The sequence below is a fragment of the Grus americana genome, chromosome 5, assembly GCF_028858705.1.
Source record: "Grus americana isolate bGruAme1 chromosome 5, bGruAme1.mat, whole genome shotgun sequence".
Classification (NCBI taxonomy): domain Eukaryota; kingdom Metazoa; phylum Chordata; class Aves; order Gruiformes; family Gruidae; genus Grus; species Grus americana.
The window spans coordinates 52,258,398-52,278,192 of NC_072856.1; the positions used below are offsets into that span (position 1 = coordinate 52,258,398).

A 19,795-nucleotide genomic window follows, 5' to 3' on the forward strand; every position below is an offset into this window, starting at 1 on the left:
TTCCCACGCACTACCAAGGTATACGTGAATGTCCATGTATTATGTAGAGGCAGAGTAATCTTGCTTCATCGAGAGCTGGAGTGGAAGGAATAAAAAAGGAGAAGTGAAGATTTAAGGAAACCTGAAATCTAAGATAACAATACTATTGGCAAGAGTATAGCAGCTTCGTTTCTCTAGACTGGCCTCAGGGCATTTAATTTTGGTGTCATTCATCTACAAGGCCAGCCAGCCGCAGGCCCCACATCATAAAAACGTGTTCGCAAGCCATCTATTTCTCCCTGGGTTCTTAACGAGGACACAGGAAAGGTTCCATTTAAAAATCATTTTATTATTAACATAATCTTCCCATTTAGCCAAGTGTGGGTCATGTATAAGGAATGTCGGTAAATATTCCATTTGAGGCTTCTTTTTACATATTTCCATTGATAAATAAACTCTGAATTCACATAAAAAAGTTAAACTTAAATAACTAATATATTTTTTGTAACAGGCATACATTGGTAAAATATAAATATTCTTGTACTCAGCCTTTGCTCTAAATAGAGATAACAGTTAGCCACACATCACAGTTATTAACAACTAAAAACAAGAACTCAACTGATTTTCTGGCCTGGACTAAAATAGAGATGGAAACAGAGAATTCACATTTTGACTTGGGGCCAAAAGAGGTTGAGAGGCAGGAAGAGAACAGTTTTATTAACAGCCTTGTTAAAAATAGTCTGCTCTGCCACTGAATTTTAACTTACTCTACATTTGGTAGTTGATTCCATTACAATTTTAAGTAACACTCAAGTATCACTAACAAAATATGGCACATCATCCATGAACAATATAATGATGTTTTAAAACTACCAGGGCAAAAGTGTAGGCGATATGAGTGATTTGGTTCTGGCTAGCCGTTTTGTCCTCTCAGTCTAACATTACTATATTGCATCACGTCACTGTTTTGGCCACTTTCCTGCAAAAGACGAGTTTGCTACCTGCAGCTCTAAAGTTTGCCAAACTAACCAGTTACCAGGCAGCCTGATACACTGGGTTTCCTCACCCAGAAGTCAGACCAAAATCGGTTGATCAAGATGCCCTCTTAAAGGACTCTGGGAATGATGGTAAAAGGGACCACAGGACTACTAGCTTCAAGCTCCAGCGCCGTCAGGAAGCATTCGGTTGCGGCATCATCATTGCCTTGAGCCTGCAGCACCTCTCCCAGGCCGTTCCAGACCTCATGGGCCGTGGAATTCACCTGGACAGCATCTCTGAGAATCTTCTCTGCCAAGCTATAGCGCCCGAGCTGGTGAAGTATCAGAGCCTGCAAGAAAACAAAGGAAAAAATGGTTGAGATTGGCCAGTTTGGGCTTTCCTGAAGCTCAAATGATATGTTGCAACAGTGAAATAAGCATAAGTAGCTCTTGGGTTCAAAGTGTTATAGACTATCTAATACTTTTTTTTTTTTCCTTTTAAGAAAAGAAATGACCTGAAGCAGGACTGGAGCAGGCTACTCCACACCAACAAGGAGTCAAGTGGCTTTGGACAGGTAATAAAGACACTGATATACAAAAACTGAGTTGGACAACAAAAACTGCACCCAGCCACCAAAAATCAGTAAGTACCCAAGCTTCTGTGGCAAGCCCCCAGGTCTAAAGTCCTACTAAGGTGTGTGCCCTGAAGTGTTTGTATCCTGTCTGCACATCTCAGCACCCAGCTCATGTCTCATAACATCTGAGATCCCACACGTGGCACCATCGGCTCTCAGGGATGGCAGTAACAGAACTGAGTTCAGCCCAATGGGCAACAGCCAGGGTATTTGATTCAACCTGGGAACGGGAAGTGTGCTGGGACTAATATTGCACCAGTAGTGTAAGAAGGTCCAGGTAGATAAATTCCTCAGGAGCTTCCTTAAACACAGATTTTTCATCTTCCTCTGTAGGATGGGATCCAATTCAACACCACATGATCCAAGAAACTTTATTTTCTAGAGACGCATCTTGATTACGTGCTTACTGATTTCTTGTGGCTTCTCCCCTCCCAGCTTCCACTCCTTGGACTCCATTTCTTTTATTTCTCTCTGTACATCTATCCCTCAAATCCTTATCGACCTAAGCACCAATGGTTAGAAAGTACTGAAATTCCATGTAACCCCTGAATTATGCACCATACATTTCTGAGATTCTGCCCACCAGCCTGATTTCAGCATGGGCATACTGCTAACTCCATCCTACAGAGCAAAAGAGCAGACCATGCTCTGAAGAACAATATAAAGAGCACTGTATAGTATTGACATTGAATAAATAAATGCAATGAAGACTAATTTTTATCAGCCTAGCAGATGTTCTCACAAAAAGGTGCTAGAGGGCTTTTCTGGTTTTGGAATTTTTTTTGAGCTGTCAAGTGAGTCAGCATTTCTGGAGTGAGTGAACAGTACTTCCAATCCAAAAATCAGATAACTCTCAGGGTCGGTGTTTTTACCCTACAGGAAACTGATTGTCAGTGGCTGGTAGGTATCAGATGTGAAACTACAAAAAATGAAGCAAGGAGACGGAATATATAAAGGTGGTGTGGCTGCATGCACCTAGCCTCTGTAAAATTAAAATGTTCTTAACTCTTGAGACAAGATTCTCTAATTAATTTTCAAAAATCTTCCTTTTTTATCTGTGTGGATTTGTATATTTAATACTAATTAAACATGTGAGTTGAATATTGGTAATACTACTTTTCCCAAATATGCCAGACTATTTTCCCTGCTTGCTAAGGATATAAGCTGCTCTTTTCAAGACCAAAGGAAACAACCAAATTTTGCAGATATAAGCCTGCTGATAGGAACAGAAACATGTTATGTCACATCCGCCCTATTCTGTACGGAAAAAAGTGAAGCTGAGATTTTCCAGGTGATAGAACTAGAGCAAATACTAACTGTTTGCCTGCTGTTATATTTTCTAAGAATATAAGCTATTTAGCACTAGTGAAGGAACTGCTCTTGCATGGGCAATCAGGTTGCATCCTGTACCCTCATGTTTTGAGGGCACAGCTGTTTAGAGGGAGAGCCTCCCAAAAGTCAGCCTTTCACTGGTGTCTCAGGCTGGGATGGTGTGAAGACTCCTGCCTCGGGTAGCAGCACTGGGACATGAGCTTTGCTTCCAAAGAACCAATGGAGTGAAAATTAGACTCGTTTCATGCAGAGCATCCAAAGGACAGTGACAGTTGGTCACTATAGATGTGAGCTGAGCTCAAACAAGCGATCTAGAGAAAGAAGAGATAATACCCTCTGATTCATTAACTCTCTCGGAATGATGGTCAGATATCACATATTGTGAGTGTCCAGTCTGTAGATCTCCTTCCCGCATGACTACATTAAAATTCTGAGGCACAGAACATTTCAAATTGTTTGTGGTCTTTGCCTGACTTTGCTCTATTAAGCACTACACTACAGACCACAGGGAGAAGGAGCAGGCATGTTTATCACGCAGCAACATCCTTCAGTGACCTCGCACCATCACCCAGCCAAGAAAACTGACCTCCAGTTTACCAGCTGTCAGCATGTGCTTGTTCTCTGTACTAAACCCTTCAGAAAAAAAAAAACCCAAAACAAACCACTAAACCCCAAACCCTCTAAAAGGCCCCAAAACCAAAACTCCTCGAAGATTTCCCAGAAATCAATACAAATTATCCTAGTCTTTCACTGCATATTTTCCTTTGCTTTCTAATTGGAAACAAAATCTTGAAGCTACCAGTTCTGGCCTTTACCTGTTTAGCAGCAGATGTACAGACAATGTTTATCTGCAGAATAATGTTAGGTCTCTTGCCTTATGGATGGGGATGGGCTTGAACAACACATCAACTCTGCAGAAACACAGAGGGGTACCTAAGTGACATATGGCTCACACCTTCAGACTTGGCTTGTTTAAAGCCTAAACAGAATGCCTTCTCCCTATATCCTCTTTATAAACAGGCACATAAAATAAAAAAAAAAAAAAAAAGATAGGGATTTTGGAACCCAAATCAATTAGAAAAACTGCTATATAATAATTTGAATAAATAATAATAAATACTAGTAGGCAAACACCCATTCTACAAAAGATGTTGAAAACAGTAATTTCCTAAGGCATGACACAAATCTAAGGCAATCTATTTATTCTTTGTACATTTAAAATGCTGCAGTACTTGACAGAGGTGTTTAAGACAACTGTTGGCATCCTGCTAGGAGAAAGCAGGATCTTTCCTGCTATTGCATCTCTTTCACTAGCTCTTTCACATGAAAGACCAATACATTTATGACATTTGCTTCTAATACAGTTAAAAATGCCTCTAATGTGAGTGGGCTTCTTCAGCTTTGCAGCTCAGTACAAATTTTATTTATTACTTTCCCCCATGTTTGGATTGCTGAGAATTTTGGGGTGTTGTTTTTTTGGTTGGGTGGGATTTTTTGTGCGGTTTTTGTGGGTTGGGTTGTTTGGTTGGGTTTTTTTGGCAAACCACTGATCTCCCCTAAGTGTGTTAAGGCTTCCAGCTTGTCTTTATGTTGTAAATACTCTAAGCAAATCTTATTTTTCTTATAGCCAGTTCTACATCGTAGAGATTGATTTTCTAACTCAAAAAAACTCCCAAGAGAAAACTCTAATCAGAAATGGCACAGGCAGAAAGTGAAGGGAATCACTGAAGAAACAAAGAGACTTTTTGTGCATCATCACAAGAAGTGAAAGTAGTGCTTCATGTCTCCGATTCATTGATATTTATACCAGTCACTTTGAATAATCAACAGTGCTCATAGATTTGTGGAGTTCAGGTGCTCTCTGCTCAAGGAAAGGTCACCTGCCCTTTGCAGTGCCCATGCCATCATCGGGGCTCACAGCTGGGAGTAACAGGGACTTTTCAATTTAAAGAGCATACAGGGGCTGGCTTTCTAAAAAAGAGTATTACCATGTGCTGCCTGTGACAGGGAGGTACTGTAGTCACTACAAACAAGGTTCTACACAAGCTTCACATCACAACAGAACAAGGAATTAATAAAAAGGGGGGGAAAGTGCTTCCAACTTTCTTCTCTGCCGCAGGTTATTTTCAAGATCTTGCCGATTCTTTCCTCATCCAGTCTGGAGTCACAAAGTCTCCCTCCAGTTGGTCAATGATTTCATACATGTTTCCTCCCTTGATCATAACCCTTACACTTCATTTTACGTTGCCCCACATACAAACCTGCTATTCTTTGCTTATTTTGCCAAAGCATCTGTTCAAGTATTGTTTTTATAATGCTCAGCCAAACAGGGCTCAACCCCTGATTCAAGGACCTTGGCACTGTTGTCAAAACAGAAGTAATTTGTTATTTATTACTCAATATCTCCTAGGTACCTACACAAATACAGACCAGAATAACAGCTATTGAGTCTGAATAGACAGAAATATCTTAATGTACTATCCAAAATATCTGGCTGAATAACCTTCATTTATACTTATCTTGAAAGCATTAAGAATGGCGATTTTATCTTCTGTATTTTGGATACTGTCTTGGGACTAATCACATTTAGTGTTGTAATTAATAACACATCACAAGAATTGTGAGAGTGATGATACAATTAGATAAGGAAAAGTTAAGAGGATACGACATAGAATGCAACAGGCTGCTCATGAGAACTAGGATAACAGAAATATGGCAAAAGTCAGTATAACAAAGCGGAAAATAACATGACAGTAAGACAGAAGTTCTGCGACGTGGTGGAAGCCTGTCAACCAAGCAACTTGGGAGAAGGACTTGGATATATCAGGCAACCACAGGATGACAGTGTGAAAAGGTGCCAGTGCGAAAGAGGAAAACTCAAGTGACATCAGGAGAGGTTTCCAGTAGAAGGACAAGAGACACTTTAGCAGCTGTGCAGCACGCAGCTATAGCAGGGCCTCCTCCTGCACCTTGCGTAGTCTTCTCTGTTCAGCAAAGGTCATTCAAACTGGAACGGGCACAGAAAATGACTATTGATACAATCAATAAAAATCTTAATTTACAAGAGGACACTAACAGACTTGGCTTGTTTAACCTAGCAAATCAAAAGCTGAGAGGAGATGAAGTTACTTGCTATAAAAACAGTAGAGAGAACAGAATAGAAAAAAAATATTTCAGTTAGAGAATAATGTTGGCTCAAGAATACATGTGTATAAATTTACCAAAAAAAAAGGTGAAAACATTCCTGGCAATTGGAGCAGAGATATTTTGGAATATCCTTCTACTCACAGTAGCAGGGTGAAAAACAGTGTTAAGACCGAGTCCTACAAGAAGAGCTTGCATGCTCTGACGGTTACAACTTGTCTAGAGGGCCCAAGGAGCTTCACTACTCCTGTTCCAATATCAGGTTCTCCCCCAGCTGCATTGAGAGGAGAGAGTGATAACATTTTCATGCCTATATAATTATACTTGATGCTTCTATTGAAAGAACAACTTCCTCGTGATTCCCTGGGTTACACTGAAGAAGCAGAGAAATGTCCAACTAATGAATACAAAGATTAAAAAGCAAAATTATGGTAGGTATCCAGCTTATTTCTGAAAGAAGGAAAACTAGTATGACAGAAATAATAGATTCTGAAATCTTCAAATCCATGAGGACTTTTTTTAAAAACCAACAACAAACCCCACACCATATTCACAGCCTTTTGGGCACAGAAAGAGGCATATTGGAATTTTCAAATGCATGTAAGACAAGATGTTTAATCATTCACTTCAACGGGACCTAAATCCTTACTGCACCTAGATAACTTTCAGTATGTCATTACACATCTGTGTCCTAGATAAACAAGATATCTGTACAATTTGGTCTATAGTGATGGCACAATAAAACCAATAATTACAATTAATACCTTCTTCAATAAGGCAGAATTATATTTTGATATATATCGGACATGTCAAAATTATATTTTGACATAGTTATTTTCCCCCTTGCAGTTCAACATATTAAGATTACTTTATATTAGCTAAATGTAAACATTTTTAAAAAGGAAAACATTCAAATGAATTCTAATTTCCAAATGCAGCTTTACACAGTCTCCAAGTAAAACCTTCAGTCAGCAAATGCATCATTATTTATCAATATAATATCACTCAGAATTGGAACATCATCATACAACAAGCAATTATATAAAGCCGTAATTGCTTAAATGAGCATGTAGTGTAGTCTTCACTGCAAAGGTATCTTTTTTTTCTGCAAATGGGCTTTCTCTCTTTGCAAATTAACTTGTCATAATGATTAACCAGTCAATGGAAAACACACATCTAGAAACATAAACATGGGACAGAAATGGAAAACTACTTAAATAACTAATGTCTGAATTTGAAAACATGATTAAAACTAGCCATTTAGAGGAGTCTAGTAAGGTCAGTTTTTTAATTTGCTTTTAGGCAAATGAGAAACCAACATTAAATTTTTTTCCATGGAACTAACTTTTTAAAAATGAAAGCCATAATTATCACCCATCATAAGTCTCACCAAACCAGAGCTTTATCAGAAAGTGCTAAACAAGATTTGCAATAAACGCAAAAAAACCCAACCAACCCCAACCTAAAATAAACTAAACTGGTAACACTGCAGAGATCACTGTGGTTTCTTCAATGTGACTAAAAATTTCTGCTCAAGTGAGCTGGAAGTTTTCTTAAGGCTTGACTACTTCTCCACCCCTCCTGGAAAATAAACAGTTCTCAATCTTAACAGAAGCACCACTTGAGATTTTCACCTTTATTCATCTGATATCAAGAGGAACAATTTCATTTTCTCTAAGAAAAATACAGACTGTAAGTGGGAGATGTTCTCAAAAGCAATGAAATTTATTTCAAAGTGGAAAAAATATAATGGGAACTTTGACCATGAGTCCATTTGCACTTTTGCCTTCGTCAGAGAGGATGCTGAACTCTCAGCACCGAACTCTCTCGTAACTCTGCAGAGAAGGAAACTGGTAACTGGGAGAAATGGAGAGTATGAGAAGAAGAAATGTGGCCGGCCTAACATGCAAAAAAGCATCAGAGATGTTCACCATGTTTAAGAATTGCAGCCTGCTGACCTGTGAAAGAATCAACTATGGAGATTTGAGCTCTACCAGATAAGATACTAATGTTAATTTTTTCCTAGCAGGTCTATTACATGACTTGTTTGCTAAAGAGCTTCTAAATTTGTATGATGCAGACCTTATTTAGCTAAAAAATACCTTGCAGGGCTAAAAATTTCCCTTGCAAATCCAACATCTATACGAAAACATTATAAGCATATGAAAATCAAAAAAGGACTGATTTTGCTTTTAATGATGAGAGCAGGGAGACAGAAGAAGAGTGGAAATACTGCTTGCCTGGTTTGCTGATGACCTGCTGAAGCCCCAAAAGCTAGCAGCTACAAACGTATAATCAGATACAGAGCTACACAGATGTGGAAAATAATGATTTTTTAAAACTTACAACAAAAGGCCTAACGAAGTCAATACATCCACCTTCCCAGTAATTTTCCCAGTTCACTATTTTAGTTTTTTTAAACAAGTCCCAGCCTGCCTAAGAGAGAGAATCAACTTTCAATCGTGGTATGCAGAACGACATGATAGAAACATCCCATCTTACCTAAAAAAACTTGAAAATCAAGAATTATGACCATAAACAGTTCCAAAACTTAATATGCAATGTATGCATTGCAAATCCATATGCACTGTAATTTTAGCATCACAAAACTGCCCCTTGTTACATGCTGCTTTTTCAGCCTATTTTGCATGTGTTAAGGTGGCTGCTATTTTCAAACAAACCTATCAAACTTGAAGGTTTACCAGAGACTTGACAGTGTTATGCTATAATAATGAAACAGAAGAAGTGTTAGCAAGGCAAAATGAGAAGAATTTGACATGATATATGGAAAAACAAGAAAAATTCTGCAGCTGATATTTCCCATCCTCTGTGATAAAAATACACATTTTAAATGTATTCTATAATCAATACTTTACACTTATGTAGAGTGAAATAGCACATGACCTATATACTATGCTCTCCTGTTTTCCTTTCAGCTGATGAATTTGTGCTGAAACATGTCCATCTAATGGAAGTATGACTTTGCAGAATAAAACATTCATTAACTCCTTCTTTCAAAGGCACATACCAAGAACAGCTGCACGTTTAGTTATTGTAAGCAACTATTTTCTGCAAGTGTGAAAAAATTGTGATATGGTGCATCAGTTTGAAATAAGCCATCCCATCAGAAAAACAATGAATAAACACAGTTGTGTGTCTGCAATGACAGACACAGATGCATTTAAATGCAGGGATTTTGAAGGGTGTCCATATTATAAGGTTTAAAAACAATTGGATTGACCACCAACATTTACAAGTAAAGATAATTTTCCATAAAATAAATACATAATTTTTTTGAATTGGGAAAAAACCTACAATGTATAAGTAATTTGTTTCCAAAATGCAGAATACAAAACTAGTTATTTCGTTTTTCTCTAATAATGCAATTCTTTTGAACAATAAAGTGTTTTTCTTCCAATATACTCAAAATAGAACTTCCTAGCAGCTCAGTACAGAATTTTTTTTATATGAGGACAACCAGTTAATGCTACTACAGTTGATCACTCACTAAACCAAACCAAAGCAACTGATGAACAAATATGAACCTACACCTGCAGCGAACATTTTCATTCATCGCCTCTCCAAAGCATCGCCTGTTCTACCTGTCCCTTCCTGCCCAGTCCCCCTCACTTGCCTTCCTCCATCCGCAGCACACCCAGAAACTGAGCCCTGTGCTCGGTGTCACCACGGCAGCCGGCTCCCAACCCCACTTTGTTCTTTCTTTACTCTTCCCGCAATGCTAACATACCCCCTAAGGTATCCAATTGCTTCCTCTGCTGCAAAACACTTGTTGCTAGGAGAAAACCTACTGCTTGGCAACAGATTTTTAAAACAACAACTTTGTCTTTGTTACTCCCTGAACTTTACAGTGCCAGTGTGAAATAACGACCGTGCGTGGTTGTTAGTGCATCTGTGTATTTATAATCCCCTCGACAATGACTGACCCCTTCCAACAGGGATGTGCTTGCCTTTTAGTTCGCTACTGTTCACAGCTGATAATGCAGAAAGGTTCAAAATTGAAGTTTGTTTATTAAAACTGCTGATTATAGCCTCCCACCAAGATGGAAGCTCTTGGGGGACGACTTCTCATGAACTTGCAATGCTCTGCTATAATTTTGATTTACACTTTATGTGAATGTCATATCAGCTTATAATAACAGCATGACTACCACGCTCTATTGCCAGAACTAATTTGAATACAGCAAGCACAATGGAAACAAATAAACCACCTTACTGATACAGTGCAATAGCTAGTGACTTCAGAGATTATCTAACTTTTAATCTCCACCTGAAAATGATACGAGGGTCTAATTTCCTATGCTGTGCCTACAAACACAGTAAAACCAGAATGATTCTTCCCTTCAGCAGTCAGATGGCTACAGCTCTGGCAAGTACTGCATCAACACTGGTATCAGGGAATAATTAAATACAACCTTAGTCGTCAGATAATGGCCAGTCCTGAATTTGGAATACTTGTCATCCAGTGCAAACGTTTTACATTTCCTGCAGCTGGGATACCATGACACTGCAATGTAGGTGATTTGTCTCTTGATCACCTTCCTCCATCTGGAAGCTCAGCAGCACTGTATCTTCCCTCCCCTCCCTCCCAGCACACATTGCCTTTCCCACAAATGAGAAAAGAGGATTTCCCAGATGTACAACATCCTGCAAGTACCTACACCTGCAATGAAAACAGGTGCTGGAGATCACAGCTACAGACACTGCTGTTAATGAAATGGTCCCATACTAACTTCCTTAATTCAGTGTATTCTTGTATATTGTCATTCATACACTCATCCCTCTTCCCCTGTGTAGACAGTTTATAGATATAAATGCATGACGTAATTACGGTGTATTCACTGCTGAAATCCTACCATTTCATCAGTCTAATCTGCGGCTGTTACAACACTGTCTGGTTTCAAAAGCAAGGCTAGGTTTACTACATCGTCATGCTACCTGCAGAGACTCATAGGTACTGTTTGATACCGATGCCGTTACTTTCCAAGTTTTAAGTCAAAGGGTCAGAAGCTGAGAAAATTGTATTTGTTACTCAAGACATAGGACTAACATAGACGTGTTTTCAATATCCAAAAGAGGAAACCCCCAAATCCTCCAAAAATGGTACAAGTGCAGAACAGGCTAGAGAAACAGAAAGCCTCAGACCAACATTCCTGAAACGAGGAGCCTCAAAGCCAGCCTGCTGAGTCCATATTCAACCATTTGAGCAAAAGCTTGATTTTTCACAAGAACTGTGGATACTGGGAATTCAGTGTCCTTACTCCACTGACTGAAGACTAAATTTCAGTTTAGTACATCTGAAGGTTCCTGGCTTTGAAAGCTTGTGCTCCATGCAAAATTACCACTAAAGTCAAGAAATTCATGTTCTTCTGTCCACCCATCAACTGTTACAATTAAAGAATAAATTATAAGAAATAGCAAGCAACACCTTTTCAAGAAGCCGTTTTTCATTAATGACAGTTTTTCTACAAAATCACAATGACCATACTGGTGGTATGTTGCTTCTGGAAATAGTAATTAGAAAAATTGATCAAATGTTCTAATGAAGAAATCAATCTGAAGTCAGGGGAATAGCTTGTGTATCAAAGAAAAATCAGAGTTGCAGATCCAGTACTCTGGTTAAAATTTATAATTAATAGAACTGTCAGAGTTCAATTGAGTACTTTGAAGATCTTTAGCTAGATTGCCACTATATTGAAGGCTAGCACTTGCAGTCCATACGTGTACTCACTCAATACTACAGAAAGCAGCACTTGTCTGAACTTTGGAGACTATGGAAAAGGCATCAGAAGTGAATGATGCTCTTCTGAAGTACCTTTTTTGCATTTATGCATGTGCATTTCTCTCAAATATTCTGACAAATGCTGTATTAAATATTCAGAGTCAGAACTGCAGTATAAGATAAAAGATGACCAGTCCTTCATTACTAAAATAAAACAGAAATGCAAAGATTAAAGCACATTATTCACATTTTTCTTCCTTTTGCCCTTAGCAAAAGAGGCTTTTGCATACAGAAGTACGTACATACATAAGTTATAACTATGGCTAATGTCAGTGTTCCAAAAGTGTTATGACACCACAGCAGCACATGCTAGACTGGCATTGCAATAATCTCCAAGAAAAAGAGGTTATTTTTAATAAAGCATTAATAAATATATTTTTTTAATAGCATCCCCCGGAAACCCATCGTTTCCCCCCAAAGCTGACGTGAATTGCTATCTGCTCCTCGGGCCCAAAGCACGACAATGGGAAGAGCCATCTTCATGGCATTTTGCAAACACCTCCCGGCACGAGAGGGAACGTTCCCCCTTCCTCTCCCCCAGAATTCTTAAATGAAAGGCAGAAGCGTAGGCACACTGCTAACCTGCCAGTCTGACAGGACAACTGCCAGCAGATCCATCTTTAAGGGAAGGCCATTTTCAGTGTGAAGGAAGGCATACCCCTTCCCATCTATGCACCATCAGGCGGAGATCAGAAGAGCCAAACCCTAACCATTGGCTAAAGAAGGGCTTTTAGTCCTTTCAGAAAAATAAAACAAAACACTTCTTTCTATACCGACTTTCTTTTTGCAAAACCTGAAGAAGTTGAATATACTGAAAACTAAGGAAAAAGGCTTTGGACAATTCTAGAGAGAAACCGAAACAGCAGTATTTTGGAGAAAAAACAGTAAAAACAATTTTTCTAAAAAAGCTAAAAATAACATTAATGTACCTCAACAAATCAGCTTTTGCTAACACTGATCTGGAAGCAAAAAGATAAATATAACTGAAGTATCACCTACCTTTTATAATTCAACTCGATATAAGCCTATCAGGTTTTCTCACAACAATCTTTTTGTGCATCACTTAGTTTTTCACTTAAAACTTGCCAATGATATTTTCAGCATTTTCAATATTCCAATATTTTCAACAATATTGCCAACAGTATTTTCAGTTTAATTAGCATCAGATCAGAAGAGCCTTTGCAAGTCATTCATTTTGCTCCCCTGTTGTTACCGACAACCTCAGCACAGGATTTCTTGTTCCACATGATGTTTAGACTGTAAGTGCTAGGAATCCTCTTCATCTTCCCAAATTTTTCCCTAACCAGTTTGTTTTCATTTATTCCAGTGCCAATGTCACCTAGCCTTATTTTGATTACGCTTGTTCATCTCATGTTTACATGGAGCATATATTGTTGTTACTATTATTAAAGTTTCCTACCCCTTCCAGGAAACACTCCAGAGACTTTCCAGCGCTACAGTTCAGTGCTCACTGTGTATAAAGACACTGATGTGAAGCCACAGGCCAATTTTGTCCTCCAGCCACGTTACTTGGGATTACAAGAGAATCATAGGGCCAGCCTGGGAGGAAATCCCAAGTTCACACTGAGGGTACACTTGCCCTGTTGGTCAGCCTCAACTCGTTTTACTGGGCATGGTAGTCTCCATGTTTTGGGGACATGAAGCAGCCAATGGAGGATGAACACCATCATCTCCCATAAGGGAAGGAGAAATCTGTAGGCTTACAAAGTTAATGGTGAGACGACACTGTTCACAAGATGATGACGCTGATAACTGGGACAACGTGGTATCTTGTGCTGGGCATGGCCAACTCAGGGACAATGAAGATGTAGCTCTTGTAGAACAATGGAGATGTAGCTCAGATCAACTAGTAGCCCAGCTCTTTGTCCTCTCCAGTCATTTCCATACTCAGTCCTGCTCTTGCATTTTATATTTGTGAGTCATCATATTTCTTTTTCTGTCAGGTTTCCAAGTCTCACTTTTAATCAAAATGATGCCTCTCTCCTGCAACTGCTCTTCCCCAGTATAGGGAGTATATTAACTATCCTACAGTCTTGTTAACTTAGGTTTCACTAAATATTACTGAACTAATGATTTGTTATTTCATCTACTAGTTCTTTCAGAATTCTGGCTAACTCCTCCATACTCTTCCACCAGCAAGTACTTGCTACCATTTCCATCCTTTCATTTCCTCTACTAATTTTAGCTTTGCCATCCATAATGAATGTCACATTCCTGTTAAGGACTGAGGCAAAACACAAGTTTAATGTGGTTATGGACTTTTTATAAATGGTTATCCATCACCACACTGACTGGCGCAGCATGTCAAATCATATGCTGCGGCTGGTTTATGGCTCTTGAAATCCATTTTCCAAACTGTATAAGTTAGCACACAAGGCTGGAATCTGCAGAGCAAGTGTAATTCCAAATGCCGTTTCCCTCGCAGTCCTTTCCTTTGGTTTACTGTTGTCAGCTAACAGGCAGCTGAAACAGATGCAAATCCTGCTTCCCAAGTGTCAGAATCTCGTCCATTTGAGTCACTTCTCTAGTTCACTGGGCCACAGTTGGTAGGAAGAACACCAGAATGGCAAAAAGGCACTCCCACACAAAGCTACGATTTGATCAGAATAAGCAAACTGGGAAGTTAATGCTCACTGAGCGAAGAGCTGAAATGGAGAGCGGTAGTTTCCACTTTCAAGGATAAGAACTACAGCAACAGCATGGATTTGGTGGGGAAAGTGGGAATTCTGGAATTTAATGCAGTCACTGAGTGTGGGGCTATAGTGTTAAACATCCATGGATTTTATTTTCAGCAAAAATACTCAGATATAAACATTGCATTAAATCGAATGTAACACACGTGGCAGAAAGACTGCACCTACTAATAAAACGTCCTCCAATTTTAGCAAGCTTAGGGTTTGATTCTGCAGCAAATGAGATGACTTTGGGTGCCCAGGCTAAAGCTACATCATTTATTTTCAACAGAGAGCACCAGCTGCTCACACTATCATATCACAATTTTAAAAGAAATTGTTTGATGCGTTGATTACTTTAACAGATCTGACAGTGTTTCATACTGTTTTAGTCTTTACATCAAGAACAGTTATTTCTGGCAACTGTAACCTACCAACTTCTGGCTAGGCATTCAATTAACATGACAAAGCATCATCACAGACTGCATTTGTGTCATAGCATTTCATAGCCCTCTGGTAAGTCTTAGGGTCCGTGACTCTCATAATACCATCTGTTCTGATGCCATTGTGGCTATCGCTTTTTCAAACGGTCATAAATTAAAAACCAGGCAGAATCCCAAAGAAGCTATTGTCAGCTGTCAGGACAAACTGTAACAAGGACCATGAAAAAATTGGAAATTGAAATGGCTCTGCAACTGACAGAGGTTCGCTTGCTCGTCTTTTGAACATTTACAACCACTTGAAAACATCTGCCTTAATTTATTACTTGTCCCCTTTTAGAAAATAAAGGGGGTTGTTTTTAAATGAGAGAATATACTTTTAAAACTACATCTTTATTTAAAATTACTTATTTTAAGACAGCAAAAAACACTTAGCAGCAGAGAAAAATCTAATTCAGAAACCAAGGCAAAACCAGTCCTCTCTGAGTAGGTCAGATCTCCTCTAATAGAAGGCAGGTATTTTTCCAAAGTGCTACCTACTACAACCTTTGTCCATGTAGCTTTACAGCTCTGAAACCATTTTCACACTGTTTATTGTACAGAAGAAGTTTTGAATCCGCATGATTCTTTTTTCAAGTTTTTATTTCCACAGCCTTTTACTGATAAAGTCTTTATAACACTCACAATTCACTATTTTGTCTAAATATGTTATGCCATCAAGTCATATCGCTAACTAACCTAATGTAGCAGAATACATTACGTTATGTTCTGGAATAATTTTAAAAAGTTAACTTTTAACAGCTATCTCCATGAGCACTGACTGTAATGAAGCCTGGTTTGGTTTTCTAATGACTGTGTCTTGTATCTCTGCAGCAGAGACCTTACAAATGCTCAGTCTTATGTGTATTTGCTGATATCTGATAAAAATTTGAAATCATGAAACAGCCTCAGTAGTCTTTCCTCCTGCCTCTATTTTTGTAATACTTGCACAAGCCTAAATTATTATATTTTTATATCATTCCATCTTCTGTCCAGATGAAACTGGGTAAAGAATTTAAAAGTTATGAAGGGAAAACTGACAAACACACATGCACAAACAATAATGATTTAGTAAGCCTGATTTCCTAAGGATCTCAGTGTTAAACAGCAAGTTCAATGTGCGTGATATAAACAGTGTAACAGTAATGGCTGAGGGAGATTGAACACACTGAGCTGCAACAAAGCATTTCACCAGCATCACTGATTAAAAAGACTAATCAATGAATTACAATCCAGAAAAAAAAAAAGAACTCAAATGCTAATTTCAGATACGTCCATAAAAAAACCATTAACAACTTCACTTACGAAGTTTAGTTCCTGGGATAAGAGGGAAGCATTTAAAAACTTTGGGATTTTTCATCAAAGTATTTAGAAAAAAAATTGTAAGACTCAAATGTCTGCATCCTAATGGGCCTACTAAACCATGCTATATTCCTCAAGTGCTTTGGGTAGTGTCTTTCCTCCCAGTGCTCAGCTTTTAACAGTGGGAACAATGTTCATGTTTTTCTATTTCTGCCAAGTAAGTGCTTTGCTAATGAATTGCTTTCCTTGGTTCATCTGAGCAGTACTAAAAGACTGAAGATTTCTTCCAGGTCAAATGCTTTATGTGAAGATATGCGGCTCTTGAGTATGTGTGCTCCATTTTAACATTTTTATGTTTTGCTAATATTTCTTTTCCCTTCAGTTCTATGCCAGTTCTTAAGAAAAAAAAGCTGGTTTTAAAAGCAACTTTAAATTCACTGAAGGGCTATTCCTTGAAAGCCAGCTTCCTTAAAGCACCACAACAGCATCTATTGTAATGCAGGATTTCTCAGGTTTGTGTGAAAAAGCCAAACATATATAAAACTACACGCTTATGTTTCAGGTCAGAGATTAGCAGAAAGAAGTTGTAATGTATTGTTACCTAGAGAGCCTTTTTAGATTCCCAAGACTCTGATAAGCGCATTTTTTTAAAAAATGCAGGTACAAAACTACATTCAACCTCATCATCTGGACAATAACAACCGGTTCTGTCAAACTTCAACGTATTAAACTGCTCTCTCTTCGTTACCTCCCACTAATCACAGAGTGAGGGCACAGAGTTGTGGTTCGTCACATCTTACCAAACAGATCTCCTTCCCCAGAAGATATTACCCCTCTTCAGGAAAAAGCTGGCCTGAGAAGTCTTGGTCAAAACTGTATTTATTGTATATGATGGTAATTATATGAACACAACCTAACAGCAAAAGGAAATGTATGACATTAGTTCGCCAAATCTGACTCACACTACACACGAGTAAATATGCAAGAGTTACTATGTGCTCACCAATTCACGTTAGAGGCTATAGTATCCTCCAACTTCCCCCAAGGACATAAAACAAGACTTAGTTCTTTTTTCTTCAAACCCAGGTAGGAGTCTGATTTGTAGGACAGAAGGATGCATCAAAGCATAGACATGAACATCTGAGAAAAACTAACAATCCATTATAATGAAAGCAGCAATCCTTTTTCCTTCAAATCTCTGTATCCACAGACTTCATATTTAGTGTTGGTTTGAAGTTAGCTTTTCTGGATTTTTGAACTTTCTACTGAGTAATAATGTAAGATAAGAAACAAAGATCTATGGAAGTAGTCTACCTTTATTATCTGTAAGTATATATTACTATAAAACGGTGCTGAATTTAACTAAGCTCTCAAAACCAGATCAAAAAGGAATCATAGAAACAAAGCACTGATGCCAAAGATACTTCTGAAACGGTCTGCTATCCAAGCAGTCATCCCCTTCACCAACCATCTCAGCTGCAATGACTTGGGAAATACTACATTCATTGAGCAAATCCAAGACGACACCGACAAAATCTTCCAGAAAGGAAGGTAGTTGGGGGAGAGAGAGACGTAGGTAAACAAACTGTTTTATTATTTAAAAGTATTAAAAGTTCTGCGGTCAATATGAGTCAAGGTCCTCATTTTACTTGACTGAGCTGAAATGGCTATCAGAGCTCCCACATACCCCTTCACTTAAACTGCATGCAAAGGCAACAGCTATCAAAAAGATAATTTTCACTGAAAGATTATAGAGCTGTTTTAATCATCTACATTTTAATAGAAGGTCCATCAGTGACAGTACTAAATTTAAATATCATAAGGGAAACCCCTCCTAAAGCCTACCAATTATTTGCAAGTCAAAACCCACAAGAGGCAGCCCGCAGGCTCCCTTCAGCAGGCTGCGGGAATATTGATGCTGCTGCCCTCCCAAGACTGACTGATACACTGGAGATCCCTGTAGAGTAAATGATTTTCTTCAGAGTGCACATGCACTGGAAAGAATAAACACAGGAATTAAATGCAAGTACCATGAAAGTGATGCTCAGAGTGAGAAAGTGAGAAATCAGGAGGCTTGCATTGTATTTAAAGCTAGGGAAGTTGCAGCATCTATGCCTCAGCTTCCCCATTTATTGACTGGGAATAAATAATACATACTTCAGGGCAAAATGTATTTGAAACTTAACATGTTGACCTCTCAAAGCTGTTATGAAAACAAATACTATAACCCTTTTTAAATAACTAGACTTTAGATTTAGAAAAAAAGAGATTTCAGTAATTATCTTACTATCTGCCATGCCAACTCTTAGTTGCCAAACTATCTGCAGCTGCTCCACTTAGCCAGTTACACTTTTATTCCTCTAAACTTGCTCAGATATTTAAATATTCATACTTAAAACTATAAAGAGCTGAAACTAAAAATTCAGCTATGCGACCAAATATCAAATATTGCATTCAAGATTTAAATCAGCTACTGGTTCAACAATGTGAAAATGTGTAGTGCATAGGTAAAAAAAAAAAGACTATAATAGTATTTTTTTTCAAATGTCAAGAGTTTTTTGCAAATTTAGTGTTTTAACAAAACATTCACAGACTAGATTCATACATGTGTGATTAACTGTTGAAACTAAAAAGCTCTTATCTTTTTGCTCCCTATAAAGTCCATGCATATTAATATCAGAATTAAAAAGGTGCAGATCAACACTGCACTGCTGATTGGAGAAGTGATGAAAGCCCAAAACAGCTTTCTGTTTTCAAGTTTAGTATTACTAAGTTCTCACTCATGATGTATTTTTCCACTCTTACCTGTTTAGCCAAGTAGCTTACCATAACAGAAGTGGCATTAAAAGCGTGAACAACTCTAAATCTGCATTCACTATGTTTCATGCAGAGTGAACTCGGATTAAACACACGGTGGGCATGCTTACTTGCAGACAGCAGGGTACTGGAAAGAGTCTAGTTTTAGAAAACATTGATCCTTGTGCTTTTACACACAGATAACTGGCTCAAGCAAATAAACTGTACAACACAGCCTCTGATATAGGTGTACCCAGTTAAACACGGTCGGCTTACTACAGCTTCAGTGAGCCTGCAGTGTTGACCAGACTTTTCAATCATTACCCAATTAAGTCAACACAAACTGAAACTCAGACCATTGCTTCACAATGCCAAACGTACAGCATCAATACCAGTTTACCAAGACACTGGCTCATAACTTGAGTGTTTATGTTAATATTACATCACATCATAGCAACTGCATGAATAGATCCTTTACGCTCAGTAGAAAATCAGATTAAAAAGGCATCCAGACTTTCAAAGTAAAAGTAAAGGAATTTTCTTTTCCAAGCCAATATAAAACCAAAACCAGAGATATCTAGATAATCAAGTTGTGAGAACTGGATTATCTTCATCCTAGTAAAGGCCAGAAAAGAAAAATAAAGGAAACCAAAGACTA

The 19,795-nt window shown here is 38.3% G+C and overlaps 1 protein-coding gene across 7 annotated transcripts in view; it reads right to left on the reverse strand.

The window, feature by feature from the left end:
- Positions 1-307: 307 nt before the first annotated feature.
- Positions 308-19,795, reverse strand: part of TTC7B (tetratricopeptide repeat domain 7B) — a 151,915-nt gene continuing 132,427 nt past the window's right edge. For all 7 annotated transcript variants that reach the window (XM_054827195.1, XM_054827193.1, XM_054827199.1 and 4 more), the window contains one exon: positions 308-1,306. In XM_054827195.1, the coding sequence (XP_054683170.1) occupies positions 1,085-1,306 (222 nt within the window). In that variant the 3' untranslated portion in view covers positions 308-1,084. The remainder of the gene's footprint in view (positions 1,307-19,795) is intronic.